Source organism: Nicotiana tomentosiformis, chromosome 2, assembly GCF_000390325.3.
Source record: "Nicotiana tomentosiformis chromosome 2, ASM39032v3, whole genome shotgun sequence".
NCBI classification, from domain to species: domain Eukaryota; kingdom Viridiplantae; phylum Streptophyta; class Magnoliopsida; order Solanales; family Solanaceae; genus Nicotiana; species Nicotiana tomentosiformis.
In genome coordinates this window covers 70,201,398-70,223,015 of record NC_090813.1, presented here as the reverse complement: position 1 = coordinate 70,223,015, position 21,618 = coordinate 70,201,398, and the positions used below count along the sequence as shown (strand labels likewise).

The 21,618-nt window shown below is 37.9% G+C and overlaps 2 protein-coding genes across 2 annotated transcripts; both read left to right on the top strand.

Annotated features, from left to right (window-relative positions):
• Positions 1-9,396: 9,396 nt before the first annotated feature.
• LOC138905006 (uncharacterized) lies at positions 9,397-10,567 on the top strand. Its single transcript, XM_070193511.1, has 2 exons — positions 9,397-9,803; positions 10,201-10,567. Exons 1-2 carry the CDS (start codon positions 9,397-9,399, stop codon positions 10,565-10,567), a joined length of 774 nt encoding a protein of 257 aa, XP_070049612.1.
• A 2,704-nt stretch (positions 10,568-13,271) lies between these two features.
• Positions 13,272-13,691, top strand: LOC138905005 (uncharacterized mitochondrial protein AtMg00810-like). Its single transcript, XM_070193508.1, has one exon. The coding sequence runs from the start codon at positions 13,272-13,274 to the stop codon at positions 13,689-13,691; it is 420 nt and encodes a 139-aa protein (XP_070049609.1).
• The last annotated feature ends 7,927 nt before the right edge of the window (positions 13,692-21,618 follow it).

Below are 21,618 nucleotides of genomic sequence, written 5' to 3'. Positions count from 1 at the left end.
AGACCTGGCGGAGAATTTCGGATATTGGAATTGGGCTCAAAGGCTTATTTGACAAAAAAACAAAAAAGAGAATCTTCAGATTGGTTCGAGCTAGTGAGCTCAACTAAGTTATGGTACCACGGGTAGGTGCGCGATGTGTTAAACAATGATTTCAGAAAACTCCAGAGCAGTTCTTAGAACGTTCGAGGACAAATGTATGTTTAAGTGGGAGAGAATGTAACGACCCGACCGGTCGTTTTGAGCCCTAGCACGTCGTTCGGCGGTTTGAGGCCCTAAGCAGCTTCACTTCAAGTATTATGACTTGTACGCATGATCGGAATGTAATTTCGGAAAATTCAGAGTTGATTTGGAAAGAAAATAAAGAAAATTCTCATTTCGAATGCTTTAAGTTGGAAGAATTGACTAAGTTTGGAGTTTTTAGTAAACGACCTCAGAATCGGGATTTGAAGGTTCCAGCAGGTTCGTATGTTAATAAGTGTACTAGACATAATTATAAGTGATGTGGGGTCTAAGGAGCGCTCTAATTCTAAGTCAAGTTGGAAATTACATGATAGACTAAAGTCCCAAATGAGTACACACAAAACTAACTTTGGACGAGTATGCCTATATATATATATATATATATATATATATATATATATATATATATATATATATATATATATATATAGTATACAACATATCAAATGAAAGATCTTCGAGTCTAGTTTCTAACGCTTTAAACCGTTCGTCATTTCGATATTTCTACAAGGAGTTATGTACGTTTTAGTAAAAGGTGTCCAGCAGGAGAAAACTTTTAATATGAGGTACAACCTGCAAAGCACAAGGTACAACTCGATGAAGCACCTGTGCCTATATAAGGCAGTCACGGGCAGAAACCATTTTTGGGGATTTTCTTGAGCTAGGGATTGGTTCTTTCATGGTGTATTCGACCTTGGGGACTACTTAAGAATACAATGTGAGTTGTTTTTGGATATTTTAAGTTAATAACATCCTATTAACACTAGTATTAACATCTTTCAATCTTTGAAATCCCTAGAAATCTTTCAAGTTGTTCAAGAACACCAAATTTTCCAAATATTGGAATTTTAAGGAAAAGCTTCAAGAAGGTAATACTAATGCTTCAAGCTCATTTCTTATGAGTCGGTGAGAATAATTCTAATATTTGTTTCAAGTTGTTATGGTTGGATAATTGATTTCATAAAGCCTAGTTCATGGCATGAATAGTGTTCTTGAGAAAATGAGAAAAATATCAATAGTGTTCTTAGAAATGAAATTAAAGGGTGCAATGAACCTATGGATTCATTTTCTAGCTTAGTTGGAAGTGTTCAACTTAGTAATCACCAAATTGAATGTTTTGGAAATGTTGGTTAAGGAAAACAATGAATAGTAATTTGGTGGTTGTTGGAGAATTAATGTAGTATCATTGATGACTTTAAATGGGTATTAAATTATAAGAGTGGAGTTGAATGTGCTAGTAAGTGAATCTATTAGACGATTTGAGCTGGAGGCTTGTAGCCAACTTGTGAGCCATAAATGGATATTGATAAATATTTTTGAGTCATATTTTGATTGTAATTGGGATTGTAATTGTAGCTATCAATTTGTTGGTGGCATATGATCATTTTACTCAATGTTATGATGTTGGAGGAGGATTACAAGTTTGTGAATGTTAATAAAGCGAAAGCGAGTTTTGGAGCATTGGGCATCGGTCGAGTTATTTGAAAGGCTTGGGAGCCGGCTATGGAACTTTGGAGCGCGACAAGTCTCTTGTCTAATCTTGTGAGAGAGAATTTACCCCATAGGTGATTAAATTAAATTTTGTTGCTAAATATGGGGGCTACGTATGCATGGGGTGACGAGAGTCCGTGCGTAGCTACTATTAATGCTAAAGTCCAGGTAGTTTAGGACTCAAAGCATGAATTACTTGTGTAAATTATATCTTTTATTTAATTTAATTATTTGATATATATTGTGAATTGTTAGGGAAAGATATTAAAAGATGAAAATCTCATATGCTTAATTTTATTTTTAAAATTAGTTAATTGTTAAAAGAAATTATTCATCCTCTCGAATTGATCTTATAATAAATATACTCTCATTCCGGAGGTACATAAGAAAATGTCCTCCTTTCTTGTGGAGCAGGCCGAACGCCTCGGTAGGATAGATGCATCTATGGATCGCGCCGCACGTCCCTCGGCAGTGTACAGGACACTCTGGATCAGGTCATACGACCTCGTTAGAAATCGTGCCTAATAATAATTATTACACGATATCTTGATATTTTAATTGTTGTTTGTGAATTTAATTAATAGATTGGAAATTATTACATTTGAAAGAATTTAATTATTTCTGCTGGTTAAATAAAAATCATTGTTAACTCTGTGAATCTTGTTGATTTAAATATTCATATTTTAATTTTATTTATTATTATTGACCCTTAGTGAGTGTCAAAGTCGACCATCTCGTCTCTACCTCTTCGAGATTATGCTCGATAATTACTGGGTACACGTTGTTTACGTACTCATGCTACACTTGACACACATTTTATTGTGCAGGTACATATATGTCTCGCGGCCTTGTGGGCGCAGAGGTGTGGTTAAAATTGTGGGGACATAGGTGAGCTGTATCTGTATTACTATCCGCATCCAACAGAGTCTCCTTCAAAGTTATTATATTTTTCCTGTCTAATTTGTATTCCGGACAGATGCTGTATTTTATTTTAACTCCCTAGTAAATGCTCATGCACTTGTGACACCGAGTTTTGGGAATGGTTATGAATTGTTTAGAAATTTAGTTACTAAAAATATTTATCATTTACTCTACGAGTTTTATCATTATTATTTCGCTGAAGAAATTTTGATTTCAAAAATACTAAAATGGGTAATTAAGCTAATTATGTATTGATGGCTTTCCTAACAGCGGTTTCCGACGCCATCACGACCTTTAATGGATTTTGGGTCGTGACAAGTCTCCTCCAGAGTTATTTATATTTTTTCTGTCTAATTTGTATTCCGGACAGATGCTGTATTTTAGTTACTTCTTAGTAGATGCTCATGCATTCGGGACACCGGATTTTGGGAATGCTTTTGGGTTGTTCTGTATCAAGGTTGTAAAAATATTTTCATTTACTTTGTAAATTTTATCTCTTACCATTCAATTGAAGGAAATTTACGATTTCAAAAATACTAAAATGAGTAATTAAGTTAAACTATTATTGTTGGCTTGCCTGACAGTGGTGTTAGGCGCCATCACGACATTTAATGAATTTTGAGTCGTGACAGTAAGTACATGATAACAATTACTAGTATTTCACCTAGTGAGCTTACAATACATTTATCCGATATGGAGGAAGACCTAAAATCAACGCATAAATTTATTACTCACTTGAAATTAATAGTGAAAGGCAATAGAAATATATTTCTATAACCACTTAATCATAATTGCATTTTAATTACAAAATTGATTCAACCTTTAAACTCAGATAGATAGTCAATACATGTTATCAATAACTTGTAACTTTACCCTGTGAGTTCATAATAAATTTATCCGATATAGAAGACGACCTAAAGTCAACACGTTAATCTATTATCCCACTATAAATAAAAAATGGAAACCATAGGGGTTAATTCCTATCACCACGTGATCACAACCACAAAATTTTCTCTAAAGATTAAGTTTCTTAATTTGTTTAAAAAAAATGCTCAAACCCATCCAAACAGTCTTAAAACGCTAAAATTAATGCTTTTCACTGCATATCAGTGAGTATTGATCACTAGGTTATTTCTGACAAACCTACCAAATTTCAGACCAATCGGAGAAATTAAAATCACAATCTCCAAAACTGCGATCAAATTTGGGAAATTGCCATTTTAAGCACTTTTTAAGAATTTATAATATGACCTACATTCTTATCATATACCAATTCATGTCAAATCAACATGTGTTATCATATTCCAGATTCGACATAAACAAAATGATAGAAATAATGACTTTTCGTATATAAACCACATTTTAATTCGTCAAATCTCCAAAAAAACTCATCTAAACGATCTCGAATCGTCAAAATACGATGTGATTCTTAACTGATCGTTTTCGATGATCCTACCAAATTTCAGGTCATTTGGAGATTGTAAAATTCACGATCACCAAAAAACTAGACTAATTCGAATAAGTTAATTTTTGGCGTATTTATTATCAAATCCATGTGATTTGCATTCTTGCTATATATCATATCAAGTTAAATCATCATGTGTCATCATGTTACAGATTTAACACAAATATAGACGATATATAAAGAATAAATTTTCATATTTATAACAAATCCAATTTAATAAACTGCTTGAAAACTCATCTAAACGACTTCAAAATGCCGAAAAACAGCATGATTCATTGCATAGCAGTGAGTTTTACTCACTAGATCGTTTTCGATAAACCTATCAAGTTTCAGGTCAATCGAAATTCGTCAAATTCATGACCGCCAGCATGTTACCAAACTTAGAGAATAACCATTTTAAACAGTTTCATGAATTAAAATAAATATGATATTAATTTTCATTCTCCTTATAATTATACTATGAGTTCAAGGCATATATTATGTTCTTCCTATTTGTATGATAAATAATATCTTTTGCAATAAATTATCCTTTTATTAAACATACAAGAATCCAAGATATTATATTTTTTTCCATTTCGGTGAAAATCCAATATCTCTTCTCATGGATGGAGTTGGTGTCACTAGTACCCAAAGATAAAACTCTTTGTCTAGTTAAAACCTCCATCGCTAGTGTAGATTTATCAAGGATAACTTTCACATGTTCCATTATGCATATTCAATGACTCAAATAAATAGACCATTTTTGTAGATCCTACTTGTTAATCATAATGTTCAATTCATGAATCGACATAATTACACATGTATAAATTTATTAAGAATTTTCCATGAGTTCAAATAAACAAACCACTTTAGTGGCAACTATTTATTACTCACAAAATTCTCAATTTACGGGTGACATGTAACTCATAAAAATTATTTAACAGAAGAATATGGACCACAACTTAAAAGCCATATCAATAATACAAAACTCATGCAAAAACCAGTCATATTTTACTTAATTACAATCTCCAATCAGAGAACAAAATTTTTCATCGAAAATCCAAAACTAGTAATCACGTAGGGTATGAAAACATAAACCAAAATTTGAGAAATGTTTTATGCACAAATATGCCAAACGCACCAATCATTATTCATCCACGATATCAAACAAATGATTTCACTTTCTTACAAAATGATTATATCATCACACAATATCAAGCAGTGGCGGATGTAGCGTAGTATCAATGGGTTCAACTGAACCCATAACTTTTGACGCGGAATAAATTTTTATATGTAAAAATTCACTAAAATTACAAAAATAGTAGATATGAACCCATAACTTTAAAAATATAATAGGTTCAATGCTTAAAACTTTAAAAGTTGAACCCATAGAATTTAAATCGTGGATCCCCCTCTGATATCAAATATACCTTGTAAGACCTAGTTAATAAAATCCTACACCTCTATTATTGAATTTAATAAAATAACACATCTATTTACTAATAGTCAATGTGTAAACCCATTATATCACTAGTATTTAATCATGGAGACAATGGGGAGTCACCCCACCACCATTGAATTAAAAACGAATTAAAATTATTAAAAACTAATTTCCAGAAAATAGAAAAACATCCAAAATACCATCCAAACGACCTCAAAACACCGAAAAATCACATGATTCACTGCGTTGCAGTGAGTTTTCTCACCACATCGTTTCCGATGGAGCCACCAGATTTTTGCTCAATCGAAGTCCATCAAGTTCGTTGACCTCCGAAAATACGAGCAATTCGGTCAAAATCGGGTTTTGCGTTAATTTAGGGTTTACACAAAAAATTCAGATCATCCCAATCAAATATCAATAAAAAAACAGATATATCATGATTACAAGAATAATCCAAAAACTTTGCACAGTTAATTCATAAAATAATAATGCAATTTTTCAGAAAATAACATATCCTTGTAATTCAAAGACGCACATAAATACGACCTTGATAAAATTATAGAACAAGTTATTGTCAACTTGTCTTTTCCCTGTAAGGTTAACTATTAGATGAAACTTATCTGCTAAAAACATGTCCAGTTCTGCGAACCAACACTTTGGGCTTGGACTCATGTTCAGCACGGACCAGCTCAATCTGCAAAAGTAAACCCTCCTTGCTAAAGCAAATATTGTAGGTTTGTTTTCATGGTAATGGCCTATGGGTCCAATATTCAGTTTTGGTCCCCAAGTGTTCGTATCAGTTAGCTTGTCACTGGTACAACAATTTCTTTGCAATAACAAACTTGAGGCGCATGAACATTAACCCAAAAGCATAATTTTTTTTTGTTTTCAAAAACAGACTTACGGTTTATCTAGAATGATCCTAGTGAACGTTTGAGACTAGTTGTGAAAGTTTAATCTTAGTCTCAACATATAAGCAAGGGTGAAGCTAGGTGGGCGGAAGAGGATTCAGTAGAATCTCATTCACCAAAAATTACATTATATATATATATATATATAAGGTTAATTTTATTATCACACACAGGTATTTGAATCTCCTTAGCTTATTTGTGTATGTACTTTCTATTTTTTATTTTTTATACCCCTCGGTAAAAATTCTACTTCTGTTGCCGCATATAAGTGCTCCATATTTTCCTTTGGTCTTAAAACACGAGCAATAATGTAATATAAAGTAGACAAATTCTTTATATTTGAACGACAATGATACATAGGATGAGACCTTTCACTTATCGGCTCCTAGCTATACTATAATATTAATTTCGAAAAAAATAAAACATGTGCCTATTTCGTTTTTTGTGATGCCCATTGTTTTAGTCCCTGTCAATGAATTACTTGATATTTTGACTAACATAAAGTGTACTTAAGATTTTCTTTCTTAAAAAAGAGTATGATTACTTGATAATCCCAAAAGAATACAAAAACAGGAGGAGACCACACATCTTGACCTCACAACATCGGTGAATGGAGACCCATTACCAACCTTTAATTTATTAACAATGTAATTAAAAAAGAAAAACTACACAGTCGGGGTTACTTCTTGTAAAGAGAGTTAACCTCCTTTACAGAGCCACAATGAAGATAACAAAAAACATGCCAATTGATACGAACACTTAGGGGATTCAGTTTAAAACTCTTTCCTTGCATGTGGCTCTACACCACTGGTCAGCAAGTTAATTATTGAACTATAATGGCAAATCACTATAAAAAAATTATTGTTATTAACGATGAACCAATTCTTTAAGTTGTCACTCAAATAACCCAGCATTTGAACGTGACATTTCAATAATGTTATCTAATTACTAGTAATTTAATTTAATTGCAATCTACCAATGAATTATGAAACATGTTACGTGCTGATCCATACCACTGACTTGGTTATTCCTATACATATTATAATTAAAAATCATTTAAGAGGTATTACAATGTTATTTTCTACATTGAAATCATTTAACATGTTTCAACTACACGTATCATATCAAAAATAGAGAAAACTCAAGTGGGTAATATTGTCTTTAATTCAAACTTATCACCAGCACGGAGAACGAATTTTTATACATCTCCATTCAATTCGTTGTGGGCTATTTCGATTTCATTTACAAGATCTTTGATTTATAAATAAATACATAATCACTAAATTAAAATATGTTAGTCCATTTATAGGTTCTTTTGGCTCAAATCCTATTAAATAGAACTAAAAAGGAACATAAAAAGGTAATAGAACATTTTTATTAGGAAATTACGCCCCTTCAATTCAAACATAATGCAATTGAATCGTAGTCCCACAAAATTTTCAATTATTTATCATCACACTGCTTAAAAAACACAAGTCAAAGCAACAACTACAGAAAGAGATTCTTTCTAATAAAGTACTTAACAATTTGCGGAAACGAAAATCAGCCCTTGTCTAGGTTGGGATAGGTTATGTGTCCTGTTATGTTTTGATGATCTAACAAACTTAATGATGAGAACCAGATGGGGAACCTGTTACACATCCTTAAAGTACTCAACAACAACAAGTATCAAGTGAGAGACAAGTTCCAACAATCTGAGTCAAAGAGACGACAGAGGGAACAGATTGACATCAGTTCCCTTGCTGACTGTACAGTTCAACTGCTCACAGCTGTAATGTTGTTGCAACTGTTCCTCTGCACACACGCAACAGTGTGACCAGTGCATCAGCCACCTTCTAGGGCATGCCTTGTACCAGATATTGCTTGCATCATCCAAGTGACATAACTTGGATATTATTAACATGAAGCAATGAAGAGAACAACGCTTGCACATCCCAGAATTAAGAAAAATCTTCTCTCAAGTATGTTGCCATCTTGCAAGTGACTTCAAGGCTTCAAGAATAAAGAACAACATAGCGAAGGACCAGTTTCCAGCATTATGTTATTATATATCCCTAGTTATGTTGCACCTTTATTAGGGTGATTTACTTGTAATTCCTACTTAGCTTAGCTAGAAGCAGTTGTGTAGGAAACCAATTATAAAACCATAAACCTTGTGTTTATGTCTTGACTAGAGTTAGTCGAGTTGTGAGCTTTGTAATAAAGTTATTACAAAGAGGCTTGTAATAGAGTTATTACAAGTGAGTGAGGGATTAAGAGTTTAATTCCTAAGTTACAATAGGTTGTAATGTAAAGTTGCTCGGTTAGTGAAGTTAAAATCCTACGAGTGTAGATCGTGGTTTTTAATCCCGTAAGCTGGGAGTTTTCCACGTAAAACTCTGTTGTGTCATTTACCTATCTCTTTGTGTGTGTTCTGTGGGAACTAATAGAGAACCTGGTTCTCTATACAGTTTGGTGAACCCTAAGTTTTTATCAATTGGTATCAGAGCGGGTTCTTTCTATCAGGCTAACATCTAGAAAGGATTCTCGTGGCTTCTCTACCAAACTTTGAAAAAGGCCAATCTACCTACAAACCACCAAGATTCAATGGCCAATACTACGGATGGTGGAAGACAAGTATGCATGACTTTATCATGGCTGAAGATTCAGTGCTCTGGGACGTTATCTGCGATGGACCATTCGTCCCTACGAAGACCACTGGTGAACCAGTAGTGACCGTTCCCAAAACAAGGAAGGAATACAACGACGCTAACCGCAGAGCTATAGAGAAGGACTTTTGAGCAAAACATATCCTCGTTTGTGGTATTGGACTACACGAATACAACATGATCTCTACATGTCAATCAGCCAAGGAGATCTGGGAATCCCTCCAAATGGCACACGAAGGAACAACTCAAGTCAAGTAGTCAAAAATTGAAAGTCTCACCACTGAGTATGAACTCTTCAGGATGAAGGATGATGAATCCATTCAAGACATGCACACTCGATTCACCTCCATCATCAATGAGCTTCACTATCTGGGAGAAATCATTCCAAGGAACAAACTTTTCAGGAAAATACTTAGTGTACTACCTAATTCCAGGGAAAGCAAGGTCAATGCTAGCACAGAAGCAAAGGATCTGCAAAAGCTAACCATTGATGAACTCATTGGAAATCTGAAGACATATGAAATGAAGAAAAAGAAGGACCATGAAAGAAGAGAACCCAAGAAGGAAAAGAACCCGATCCTCAAGGCTGACAATAATGATTCAAGTGGTGAGGATGCTGATATGGATTACCTGACAAAGCGATTTCAGAAAATGGTTCGCAGGAATGGAGGTATTCTAAAACGGGGCAGCTCCAGCAAGCCAAGAGGGTATGACTTATGTCATAAATGTGGAAAGCCAGGACACTTCATCAAGGAATGTCCTCCCCTCCAGGAAGACCAATACAAGCATAACACAGACAAAACAGCCAAGAGGAACTAGGTTCCTAACAAAAGATTCTAGAGAAAAAGAGTCACTGATAATATTGTGAAATAATCTCTTCCTGCATGGGGATATTCTTCCAGCGACTCTGGAGAGGATGATGCAGATGGTGATACCTCCATGATGGCAGTTGAAAGTGAAGCAGCTGAATATAACTTTATCTTCGTCCTGATGGCAAAACTAACGATGATGAGGAAAACTTTCTAGACGTTCAAAGAAATTTGAAGTCTTACTCTAAAAAAAGCTTATATCTTTGACAAATGTTTTAATTGATGCTTATTACAGTCTTATAAATGATAAAAATGCACTAATTGTGGAACTAGGAGAGGTAGAAAATGAGAGAGATGATCCGGTAATCATAGTGGCTGACCTAAAAGAAACCATCGAGGATCTAATGAAAGAAAAGGATATTCTAATTAAAAAAAGTGAAGACGTAGAAAATGAGAGAGATGATTTGTTGATAGTAGTCATGCACCTAAAAGAAATAATAGAGGAATTAAAAAGAGAAAACAGTTCTGGGATTATCCAAAAGGGAAAGGAAGTTGCAAGTGAGGCACACATTAAGCTTGAAAATGAACTCAAATATGTGAAATATAGTCTGTGTGCTGAGCTTGAAAGAAACAGACAACTTCACAACTTCAAGAATATGTAGGCAGAGTTAAAAATGACCTAGAGAAATCTCTAAAGTGGACCTGGTCCTCTGATACAATTACTGCCATGTATGCAAGCAAGGGTGGGAATAAGGAGGGAGTCGAATTCTAAAAGGAAAAGATTCCCTACAATCTACATAGCAAGTATGTTACTGTCCCTGACAACTAGCTTTGCACTCACTGTGGCAACACTGGACACTTTAAAGAAAATTGTAAGGATAGATTTTAGTCCCACCAGAAAAACAAGGTGTTTGGTTAAAAGGTAAACACTACTAAGGAACCTAGTCCCTCTGTCAAAAAACGTGTACTGCCTGCCTGGACAAAAAGAAGTTTAATTCACCATTTTTCTCGCTACAAGGGACCCAAACTTATTTGGGTTCCTAAATCTAATCCTTAATTCTCTTGTGTAGGAAGAAGTTAAAGGAAGCAACCAAAAATGGTATATGGATAGTGGCTGCTCCAAGAACATGACTGGAAGCATCGATGATTTTCTTTCATTCAAAGCCCTGCAAGGAGGGAGTGTGTCCTTTGGCAATGTGTATTATGTAAATGGCTTGAAATATAGCCTACTGAGCGTTTTCCAAATTTGCGACAAAGGAAACAAAGTGAAATTTGTGTCAAAAATCTACATAGTCACAAATCTTGTGACTGGTGAAGTGGTCCTGATGGCAAAAATATACAAAAATATTTATGTTGCTGATTTTGAGTCCTTGCAAAATGGGGATCTCACATGTCTGAGTGCTGTTGATAATGATGCTGAACTATGACACATAAGATTGGGTCATACAAGTTTTACATAGCTGAACAAATTGGTCAAGAAGGACCTAGTTCGTGGGTTGCCTAAGTCAAGCTTCAAAGATCACAAGGTGTGTGATGTATGTGTAAAAGGAAAGCAAGTCAAGTCCTCATTCAAGCCCAAAAAGGAAGTTAGCACCTCAAGGCCACTTGATCTCCTCCATATGGATTTGTGTGGACCTATGAGGGTGCCAAGTAGAGGAGGAAAGAAGTACATTTTTATCATAGTGGACTACTATTCCAGATTCACCTAGACTTTATATCTCAAAACCAAGGATTAAACTTTTCCAGTGTTTGCTGCTTATGTGAAGAAGATCCAAGTGAAAATGAGCCATAATGTTGTGTGTGTAAGATCTGATCACGGCAAAGAGTTTGATAATGCTAAATTCGATGAATTCTGTACTGAAAATGGCATAAGTCATAATTTTTCAGCTCCAAGAACACCTCAACAAAATGGTATTGTGGAGAGGGAAAAAAGGACTCTTGAAGACATGGAAAGGACAATGTTGATTGACAGTGGTGTTGCAAAATGTTTCTGGGCAGAAGCAGTTAACATTGCATGCTACTTGGTGAACAGTGCATGATCATGTCCCTCCTGAACAAAACCCCATATGAACTGCTGAAGGGGAGGAAACCCAAGCTAACACATTTAAGGATATTTGGCTGCAAATACTTTGTCCTCAATAATGGTAAGGAAGCACTTGGAAAATTTGATGCTAAAAGTGATGAAGGAATCATTCTTGGCTATTCATCACAAAGGAAAGCCTACAAAGTCTACAATAAAAGAACTCAATGTGTTGAGGAAAGCATATATGTGATCTTTGATGAATCACACAACCTGTGGGAAAGATTCACATGATAAGATTGATCAAGACAGAGAGCACTCAATGGTTCCTGGTAAAGTCATTGATATGGAAAATGGAAAGGCTGACATGATGAGTCACGTCAAGGAATCAAATGAAGATGGTGCAGATGTATCTCCAACTGATGTAGAGGAACCTGGTCCCTCAATCACTACAACTGAAGCTGAGAACAGAGTTGTTGATGTTATGCAAGGAACCCCAAATGCTGAGCTGAGAAGTGGGACTCATGTCAACAATGGTTCACATTCGGAAGAACCTGGACCCTCTCACATGGGATTTCGGTGTCTAACTGGAAGCACAAAACTTCACACCCTATTCAAAATGTGATAATTCCTCTTGACTCAGGGATTCAAACTAGATCAAAGTCAAGAAACTCACTTGCCTTCTCAGCCTTTCTCTCTTAAATTGAGCCCAAAAATATCAAGAAAGCATTGAAAGATGCTGACTAGATTACTGCTGTACAAGATGAATCAATTTGAGAGGAACAACGTATGACACCTGGTTCCTCTACCTGCTGAGAGAATTGTTTTAGGAACTAGGTGGGTATTCAGAAATAAACTTGATGAGTTTGGAAACACAACAAGGAACAAGGCAAGGTTATTAGTTCAAGGCTACAATCAAGAGGAAGTGATCGACTATGAAGAAACTTTTGCTCCGGTTGCTCGAATGGAAGCCATCAGAATCCTCATTGCCTTTGCATCTCATATGGAATTCAAATTGTTCCAAATGGATGTCAAAAGTGCATTTCTAAATGGATATCTCAAGAAAGAAGTCTTCGTCAAACAACCACCTGGCTTCGAATGTCATGAGCATCCTGAGCATGTATTCAAAGTTGACAAGGCTTTATACTGGCTGAAGCATGCTCCTTATGCATGGTATGAAAGGTTGTCCAAATTCCTCCTAGAAAATGGCTTTACAAGAGAAAAAAATCGACAACACCCTATTTCTGAAGAAATGAGGGAGGAACATGCTCATTGTGCAAGTCTACGTTGAAAACATCATCTTTGGTGCAACAAACGATTCTCTATGTGAAGAGTTTGCAAAGCTCATGGGAAGTGAGTTTGAAATGAGCATGATGGGGGAATTGAATTTCTTCTTGGGTCTGCAAGTTAAGAAAACTCCTAAGGTCACAATGATAAGTCAGCAGAAGTACATCAAAGAGCTTCTAAGTATATTTGAGAATGAAAGTTCAAAGATAATTGATACTCCTATTTCCACTACCACTCGTCTAGACATGGATGAACCTGGTTACCTTGTGGACATGACCATGTACAGAGGTATCATTGGGTCACTCTTATATCTCACAGCAAGCATACCAAATATCATTTTCAACGTAGGATTATGTGTTAGGTTAAAATCTAATCCAAAGAAATCTCATCTGAAGGACGCCAAGAGAATTCTAAGGTATCTCAAAGGAATGCAGTACCTGGTTCTTACTAGTACCCTTCAGGAGACAATTTCGACTTGATTGGGTATGCTGTTGTTGATTATACTAGTTATCTGGTGAATAAAAAAAATACTTCTGGCATGGCACATTTTTTGGGATTGTGTCTAATTTCATGGGGTATAAGGAAGCAAAACTCAATGGCTCTTTCAACTGCAGAAGTTGAGTATGTCGCAGCTGTGTAACAACCCGGCCGGTCATTTTGAGAACTTAAGTCTCGTTCGGCGGCATAAGGCCCTGAGCAACTTCATATTATGTGTATTGACTTGCGTGCGTGATTGAATTCGGTTACCGGATGATTAAGAGTGATTTGGAACACTTAGTCGCTAAAACGGAAGCTTAAGTCTTAGGATTTTGACCGTAGTCGGAACTATGTGAAGACGACTCCGGAATGGAGTTTTGTCGGTTCCATTAGCTCTATTGGGTGATTTTAAACTTAGGAGTGTGTCCGGACTGTAAATCCGAGGTCTGCAGCAGATTTAGGCTTAAAATGGCGAAAGTCAAATTTTTGGAGATTTGGACCGGAAGTGGACTTTTTGATATCGGGGTCGGAATGCAATTTTGAGAGTTGAAACAGCTCCGTTATGTTATTTGGAACTTGCTTGCAAAATTTGACGTCATTTCAGGTTGGTTAGATTGGTTTCAGCATGAGTTTTACAAAGTTGGAAGTTTTGGAAGTTCATAAGTTCGATTAATGGTGCGATTTGTATTTTTGGTGTTGTCTGATGTGATTTGAGATCTCGAGCAAGTCCGTGTTAGGTTATGTGACTTGTTGGTATGTTTAGACGGGGGCCTCGGGTGAGTTTCGGATGGGCTACGGGTCTTTTCCCCCTATTTTTGAACTGTTGTTATCTGCCATCTGGTTTCCTTCATCGCGTTCACGTCCTTGCCTTCGCGTTCGCATAGTGTTATTTTGGAGGGTGAAATATTTCCTCTTCGTGTTCACAGTCACCCTCTCGCATTTGCGAAGTTCTGCCATCCCCTTCTTCATGTTCGCATTCCCTATCTCGCGTTCGCGAAGTGCAAACAAGGCCCTATGCACTAGTGATCATTTTCATCTTCGCGTTCGCATGTCACTTACGCGTTCACGTAGCTATTCCATTACACTCTTCGCATTCGCGTCTTCGCATTTGCGTACTACTTCACGCGTCCGCGAAGAGCAGTCGTTGGGCCATCATATTTTTCCTCTCCGCGTTCGCGAACGTGTTGTCGCGTTCGCCAAGAACAACTGGGCAGCTTTTGTTTCTCTTCTTCGTGAACGCATCCCTTTCTCTGCGTTCGCGATGCACAAAACCCCTGGGCAAAATATAAAGTCCACTATTCCGAGGGTTTGCCATTTTCACCATTTTTGGAGTTCTAGAGCTCGGTTTTGAGCGATTCCTTGTGGGTTTTTCATGCAAATCGATTGGGTAAGTGTTCTTCACCTAGAATTTATTTATTTCCATGATTCTATCTTTATTTTTATCATTTAATTTGTGTTTTTAGTTGAGGAAAATGGTGGTTTTTGAAAAAAAAATTCAAAATGAAAAATCACGATTTGATGGACGAAATGGTATCGGAATTTGATGATATTTGTATGGTTAGACTCGTGAATGAATGAGTGTTCATATTTTGTGACTTTTACTCGATTCCGATATGTGGGCCGAGGTCGACCTTTAGGGCGGATTTCAGGATTTTTGTTAAAGTATTAATTTTATTAATTAGATGAGTCTATTATGGTTGTATTCATGTTAAGAAATTATGTTTGGCTAGATTTGGGCCATTCAGAGTCGGATAATTGAAAAAAAAAAGAGCATTCTTACGGACTGGTTGAGCTTGGTTTGAGGTAAGTATCTTGCCTAACCTTGTGTGGGGGATTTTCCACTTAGGATTGAGTCTTCTATGTTGATTGTAGTCCATGCACGCAAGGTGACAGACTTATTTGTGAAAAGTTGGCCTTTTAGGATTCTTAGGTCCTTATATTCACTGAGTATGAAGTTATTCTTGATATGATTAAGTTCCTATTTACTAGTTTCACCTCTACATGCTCTAATTAGAATTAATTGCTTTCAGGATTCACTCTTATTTCCTATTTGACTCTTATTTGACTTAACTGAAGATTTTACCTCCTCTATTGTCATGCTATCTTTTGATAACTGCTTATCTTTATTTGAAATTATTATTATATCATCTTATAATTTGTTCAGTCTTAACTGAGATTATGATTATCTTTCCGCTGCTTATCCTTAATTAAATTATATAAAATCCTTAGTAATTCCTCAACCTTAAAAGAAGTTTTAGATATCTTATATCTTAGTCGACTTGTTTTATTTGGAATTATTTGACTCATGTAAGCTTCCCTGTTGTTGAAATGTATATTGTGGGATCGTTGATACACATTAGTTTCCCTTTGTTGAGTTGTTTCCTTTACGCCTAGCATTATTTATTGTGGATATTCCATGTGAATTTGCTCTACCGTTTCTTTTTGAATTAAAGTTCTTGAGTTGATTTACTTGTCGTACTTTGTATTATTGTCATTGTTGTTATGGTACTTGTTGTGGTGATGCACGAGGTTTCTGTCGAGCGGCTGTTATTATTGTGATTCACGAGGTTTCTGCCGTGCGGTTGTTACTATGGGGTTGCACGAGGTTTCTGCCATGCTATTGTTACCATTGATATTTTCACATGCGGCGTGACAAGGCGAGATATGTATATATATATCTATGGGTTGCACATGTGGCGAGACAAGGTGGGAACATTATTATGCACGTGTGGCAAAACAAGGCGGGCATTTGTGTTACTATTGCACACATGGCGAGACAAGGTGGGCTGTGTCAGGGATTGAATCGCGATGATTTATGGCGTGGGGGCATTCTTGTTGTTGATATTTGTGTAGTGGTATACGTACTTGTGTGAGCTTTATCTTGTGAAAGCTGAGAGAAAATATTCTACGTGTTGTCCGTTCTTCTTCTTCCTTATGCTTATTTGCTGGTATGGACTATGTTAGGAGACTTGCACAAGCATACACGTAGTTAAGCACTCTTATCGGATAAGAGGTGTTATTGATATTGTTGAGCATAGATGCTCACCCTTGTTTACTTGCCTTCCATGTGAGATTGGCTCTATTGGCACGTGACTCGTCAGTGTGGTTATGAGGTGTTATGAGGGCACATGATGCCAAGTGTTAGGGTTCAGGTATTGAGACCGGTGAGTTATGAATTGTCCGAGGTTCGGTATCTCGTGGAGTTGTGGACTAAGACCTGATGTAAAAGCGATTGTAATTACTGAGTTATTACTTGTCCTTGTTGTACTCGTGATTCCGGATTTAGGTTGTGTTCCATTCACTATGTCTGTGTCATTTTCATGATATTCCGCTGATACTTGTTGTTTCCTTCCTTATTGCCATTACTGTATTGTGAGCCATATTGCATAGTCTTTATGTAGACATCATACTTCTGTTATTCATGTACTTATATTTATTCAGTTTATTAGACTAGTGGGTGTCTTGACTGTTCCTCGTCACTACTCCACCGAGGTTAGTCTTGATACTTACTGGGCACCGCTGTGGTGTGCTCATACTACTCTTCTGCACATTTTTGTGTAGATCCAGGTACTTGTTAGTTAGCTAGCTATGTGGACTGTTACTGTGGAGACTCAAGGTAAACCTGTTGCTCCGTTCGCAGGCTTCGGAGTCACCTTCCAGTTTTCGTTTTGCACTGTTTATCCTCATTTCTAGACATTTATATTTAGAAGTTTTCTAGCAAACACTTTGTAGAGCTTATGACTTGTACCACCGATTTTGGAAATTTTAAAAGATTCTATTTAAATAATGTTGTTGTTTTAATTATTGTTAGGCTTACCTAGTCCCTAAGACTAGGTGCCATCACGATACCCAACGGAGGGAAAATTGGGTCGTGACAAGTTGGTATCAAAGCTCTAGGTTCATAGGTGCTAAAAGTCATAAGCGGTTTAGTAGAGTCTTGCAAATCGGTACGGAGACGTCTGTACTTATCTTCGAGAGGCTACAGAACTATTAGGACAATTTCACTTCTTTCATTCCTATCGTGCGAGCTTATTGATCTCGGAGTTTGAACTTTTATCATTGCATTCTCTCACAGATGGTGAGGACACGAGCTGCAGTTATCGACGATGCTGCTCCCGGAGCAGGTATCGCTAGAGGCAGAGGAAGAAGCAGAGGCCAACGAGGAGTAAGTGCCACAACCAGAGCACCTACCAGGGCAGCAGTTGAGGAGCCGCCAGTAGTTCCAGTTGGGGAGCAGGTAGCGGAGGCGCCTACTGTTACCCTCGGACTTCAGGAGACCTTAGCACAGTTCCTAAGCATGTTTGGTATATTTGCTAAGGCGGGGTTGATTCTGGTTTCACTAGTTATTTCACAGACCGGGGGAGGAGCCTAGACTCCCGCCGCCCACTCCCCAGAGCAGCGAGTTCATGTTGGTCAGGTTCTAGGTGTCATGGAGACACAGCCTATGGTCCCAGTTCAGCCCGTGGTCAGGGCAACAGCATCTGAGGAAGAGCAGCTTAGACTTGAAAGGTTAAAGAAATATGACCGTCCTACATTTAGTGGTTTGGTTTCAGAGAGTGCACATGGTTTTCTGGAAGAGTGTCACCGCGTTCTCCGTACTATGGGTATTGTGGAGAAGAACGGGGTTGCTTTTACTACGTTCCAACTCAGGGGAGCGGCTTACCAGTGGTGGTGGGCATATGCGTTGGGTAGCCCAGCCGAGTTAGCTTCACTTACATGGGTTCAGTTTTTAGAGATGTTCCTGAGAGAGTTTGTACCTCAGTCCCTTCGAGATGCGTGGCGCGCGGAGTTTGAGCAGCTGCGCCAAGGCACTATGTCAGTGTCAGAGTATGCCTTGAGATTCAGTGACTTGGCCAGGCATGCACCTGCTTTGGTCGCCACAGTTAGAGAGCATGTCCGTAGATTCATTGAGGGACTCAGACATGATATTCGGTTCAGCATGGCTCGGGAGTTAGAGTCAGATGTTTCGTTTCAGCATGTGGTAGGAATCCCTCACCGAGTAGAGGGCATGTGGGACCAGGAGAGAGGAGATAGGCGAGGCCACAAGAGAGAGTACAGGCGAGATCAGGAGAGAGAGGACAGGGAGGTAAGGAGGCCTCGTAAACCGGAGAGATCTACTGGTCCTTATTTTGGAGGTAGGGTACGACATGGTAGAGGTTTTGTGGGTCAGCCAGTTCAGTTTGCACTTCAGGCTTCGCACAGTGCTTTAGGTGCTCATGGGTCTGAGAGTACCTGTACCGCACAGTTTCCACAGCCACGTCAGCAGAGAGGTTGCTTCGAGTGTGGAGATAACAGCCACAAGGTGAGAGATTGTCCTAGACTCCGGACAGGCGTGTCACCGTGGAGTATTCAGGCGAGTAGAGGGCGCCCAAGAGGGGAAGGCCCGGCCTATTGATGTGTTTCATATAGTAGGCTTAAGGTCATTGCGCCAGATGATGTCATACATGTATGCTTTTGATTTGTTACAAAGGGGCACTATTCGTATTTGATTCGGTTCTGCTTATCGGGGCGAGTTCCCCTATTTGTTATTCCACCTGTGGGTGAGTTCATGACTCATTATTCTGTATATATGTTTCCTCTGTTGGGAGGCTCTATGAGTGGTAGCCCGTGTCTATCGTTTGTTTCTATTCATTATTGAAAGTTACGAGACTATAAGTGAATTCACGTTGTCCATTATGGTTCTATGTTTGGAGGGTATGGTGGCATTTCTTCTAATGATGAAGATTGGGCCACTGAGGGAGCTGGTGATTTATGGTTCTATGTTTAGTAGGGTATTGTTAGAAAGTTGTGTTTGTCGGGCTTGTTTGATATTTATCTTCTGTGTTTCCCTTTACATACTTAGTCAATTTCGTTATGTGCTTCTTGAGTTTTGGCTTGCGGGGTGTGTGCCCGATGGTGTTAGTTGTAACTTGTTGAATTGGATGTATAGTTATGAGGTATTCGTATTTCTTGCATCATTATCAGCATTGTGGAGGTTTGAAACGAGTTGCTAACAGATATGGGTCTAATTGTCGGTGCTGGTTTTGATTTCGGGAACCTATTATGATCAGAAATGTTATTATGGGCCTATGTGTGGTGTTTTGTTGTGTGGTCGTACCTTATGGGTGTAGGCATGAGTTATTATAGCTGGTTGAGACTGTTGTCGGTTATGGATTTAGAATCGGGTCTTTTGAAGACAAATGGAAGGTGAGAATTTTGAATCTAAGGCTTATCGGTGTTGGCAGAAAGGATGAATTACAGTTGGGATGGTGTCGTCAGGCTTATGTGGATTGGGGTGATGTGGAGTCACCCACGGGAGTGTGTTGGATATGTACTTTCAGTGATTTAAAGACTTCGAGGCGATTCTTAGCACGTTCGAGGACGAACATTTGTTTAAGAGGGGAAGGATGTAATGACCCGACCGGTCGTTTTAAGAACTTAAGTCTCGTTCGGCGGCATAAGGCCTTAAGCAGCTTCATATTATGTGTATTGACTTGTGTGCGCGGTTAAATTCAGTTACCGGATGATTCAGAGTGATTTGGGACACTTAGTCCCTAAAATGGAAGCTTAAGTCTTAGGATTTTGACTGTAGTCGGAACAATGTAAAGACGACTCCGAAATGGAGTTACGTCGGTTCCATTAGCTCCATTGGGTGATTTTGGACCTAGGAGCGTGTCCGGACTGTAAATCTGAGGTGTGTAGCTAATTTATGCTTGAAATGGCAAAAGTCGAATTTTTAGAGATTTGGACCGGAAGTGGACTTTTTGATATCTGGGTCGGAATGCAATTCCGAGAGTTGGAACAGCCCCTTATGTTATTTAGGACTTGCCTGCAAAATTTGACGTCATTCCGGGTTGGTTATATTGGTTTGAGCATGAGTTTTTTCAAAGTTGGAAGTTTTGGAAGTTCATAAGTTCGATTCGTGGTGCGATTTGTATTTTTGGTGTTGTCAGATGTTATTTGAGACCTCGAGCGAGTCCGTGTTAGGTTATGGGACTTGTTGGTATGTTTAGACGGGGTCCCGGGGGCCTCGGGTGAGTTTCGGATGGGCTACGGGTCTTTTCCCCATATTTTTGAACTGCTATTATCTATCATCTGGTTTCCTTCATCGCGTTCGCGTCCTTGCCTTCACGTTCGCATAGTGTTATTTTGGAGGGTGAAATATTTCCTCTTCGCGTTTGCAGTCACCCTCTCGCGTTCACAAAGTTCTGCCACCCCCTTCTTCACGTTCGCATTCCCTATCTCGCATTCGCGAAGTGCAAACCAGGCACTGTGATCATTTTCCTCTTCGCGCTCGCGTGTCACTTACGCGCTCGCGTAGCTATTCCATTACACTCTTCGCGTTTGCGTACAACTTCACGCGTTCACAAAGAGCAGTCATTGGGCCATCATATTTTTCCTCTCCGTGTTCGCGAACGTGTTGTCGCGTTCGCGAAGAACAACTGGGCAGCTTTTGTTTCTCTTCTTCACGAACGCATCCCTTTCTCCGTGTTCGCGATGCACAAAACTCGTGGGCAGAATATAAAGTCCTCTATTCCGAGGGTTTGCCATTTTTACCATTTTTGGAGTTCTAGAGCTCAGTTTTGAGCGATTCCTTGTGGGTTTTTCATGCAAATCAATTGGGTAAGTGTTCTTCACCTAAAATTTATTTATTTCCATGATTCTATCTTTATTTTTATCATTTAATTTGTGTTTTGAGTTGAGGAAAATGGTGGTTTTTGAAAGAAAAATTCAAAATGAAAAATCACAATTTGAGGGACGAAATGGTATCGGAATTTGATGATTTTTGTATGGTTAGACTCGTGAGTGAATGAGTGTTCATATTTTGTGACTTTTACCCGATTCCGAGACGTGGGCCCAGATCGACCTTTAGGGCGGATTTCAGGATTTTTGTTAAAGTATTGATTTTATTAATTAGATGATTCTATTATGGTTGTATTCATGTTATGC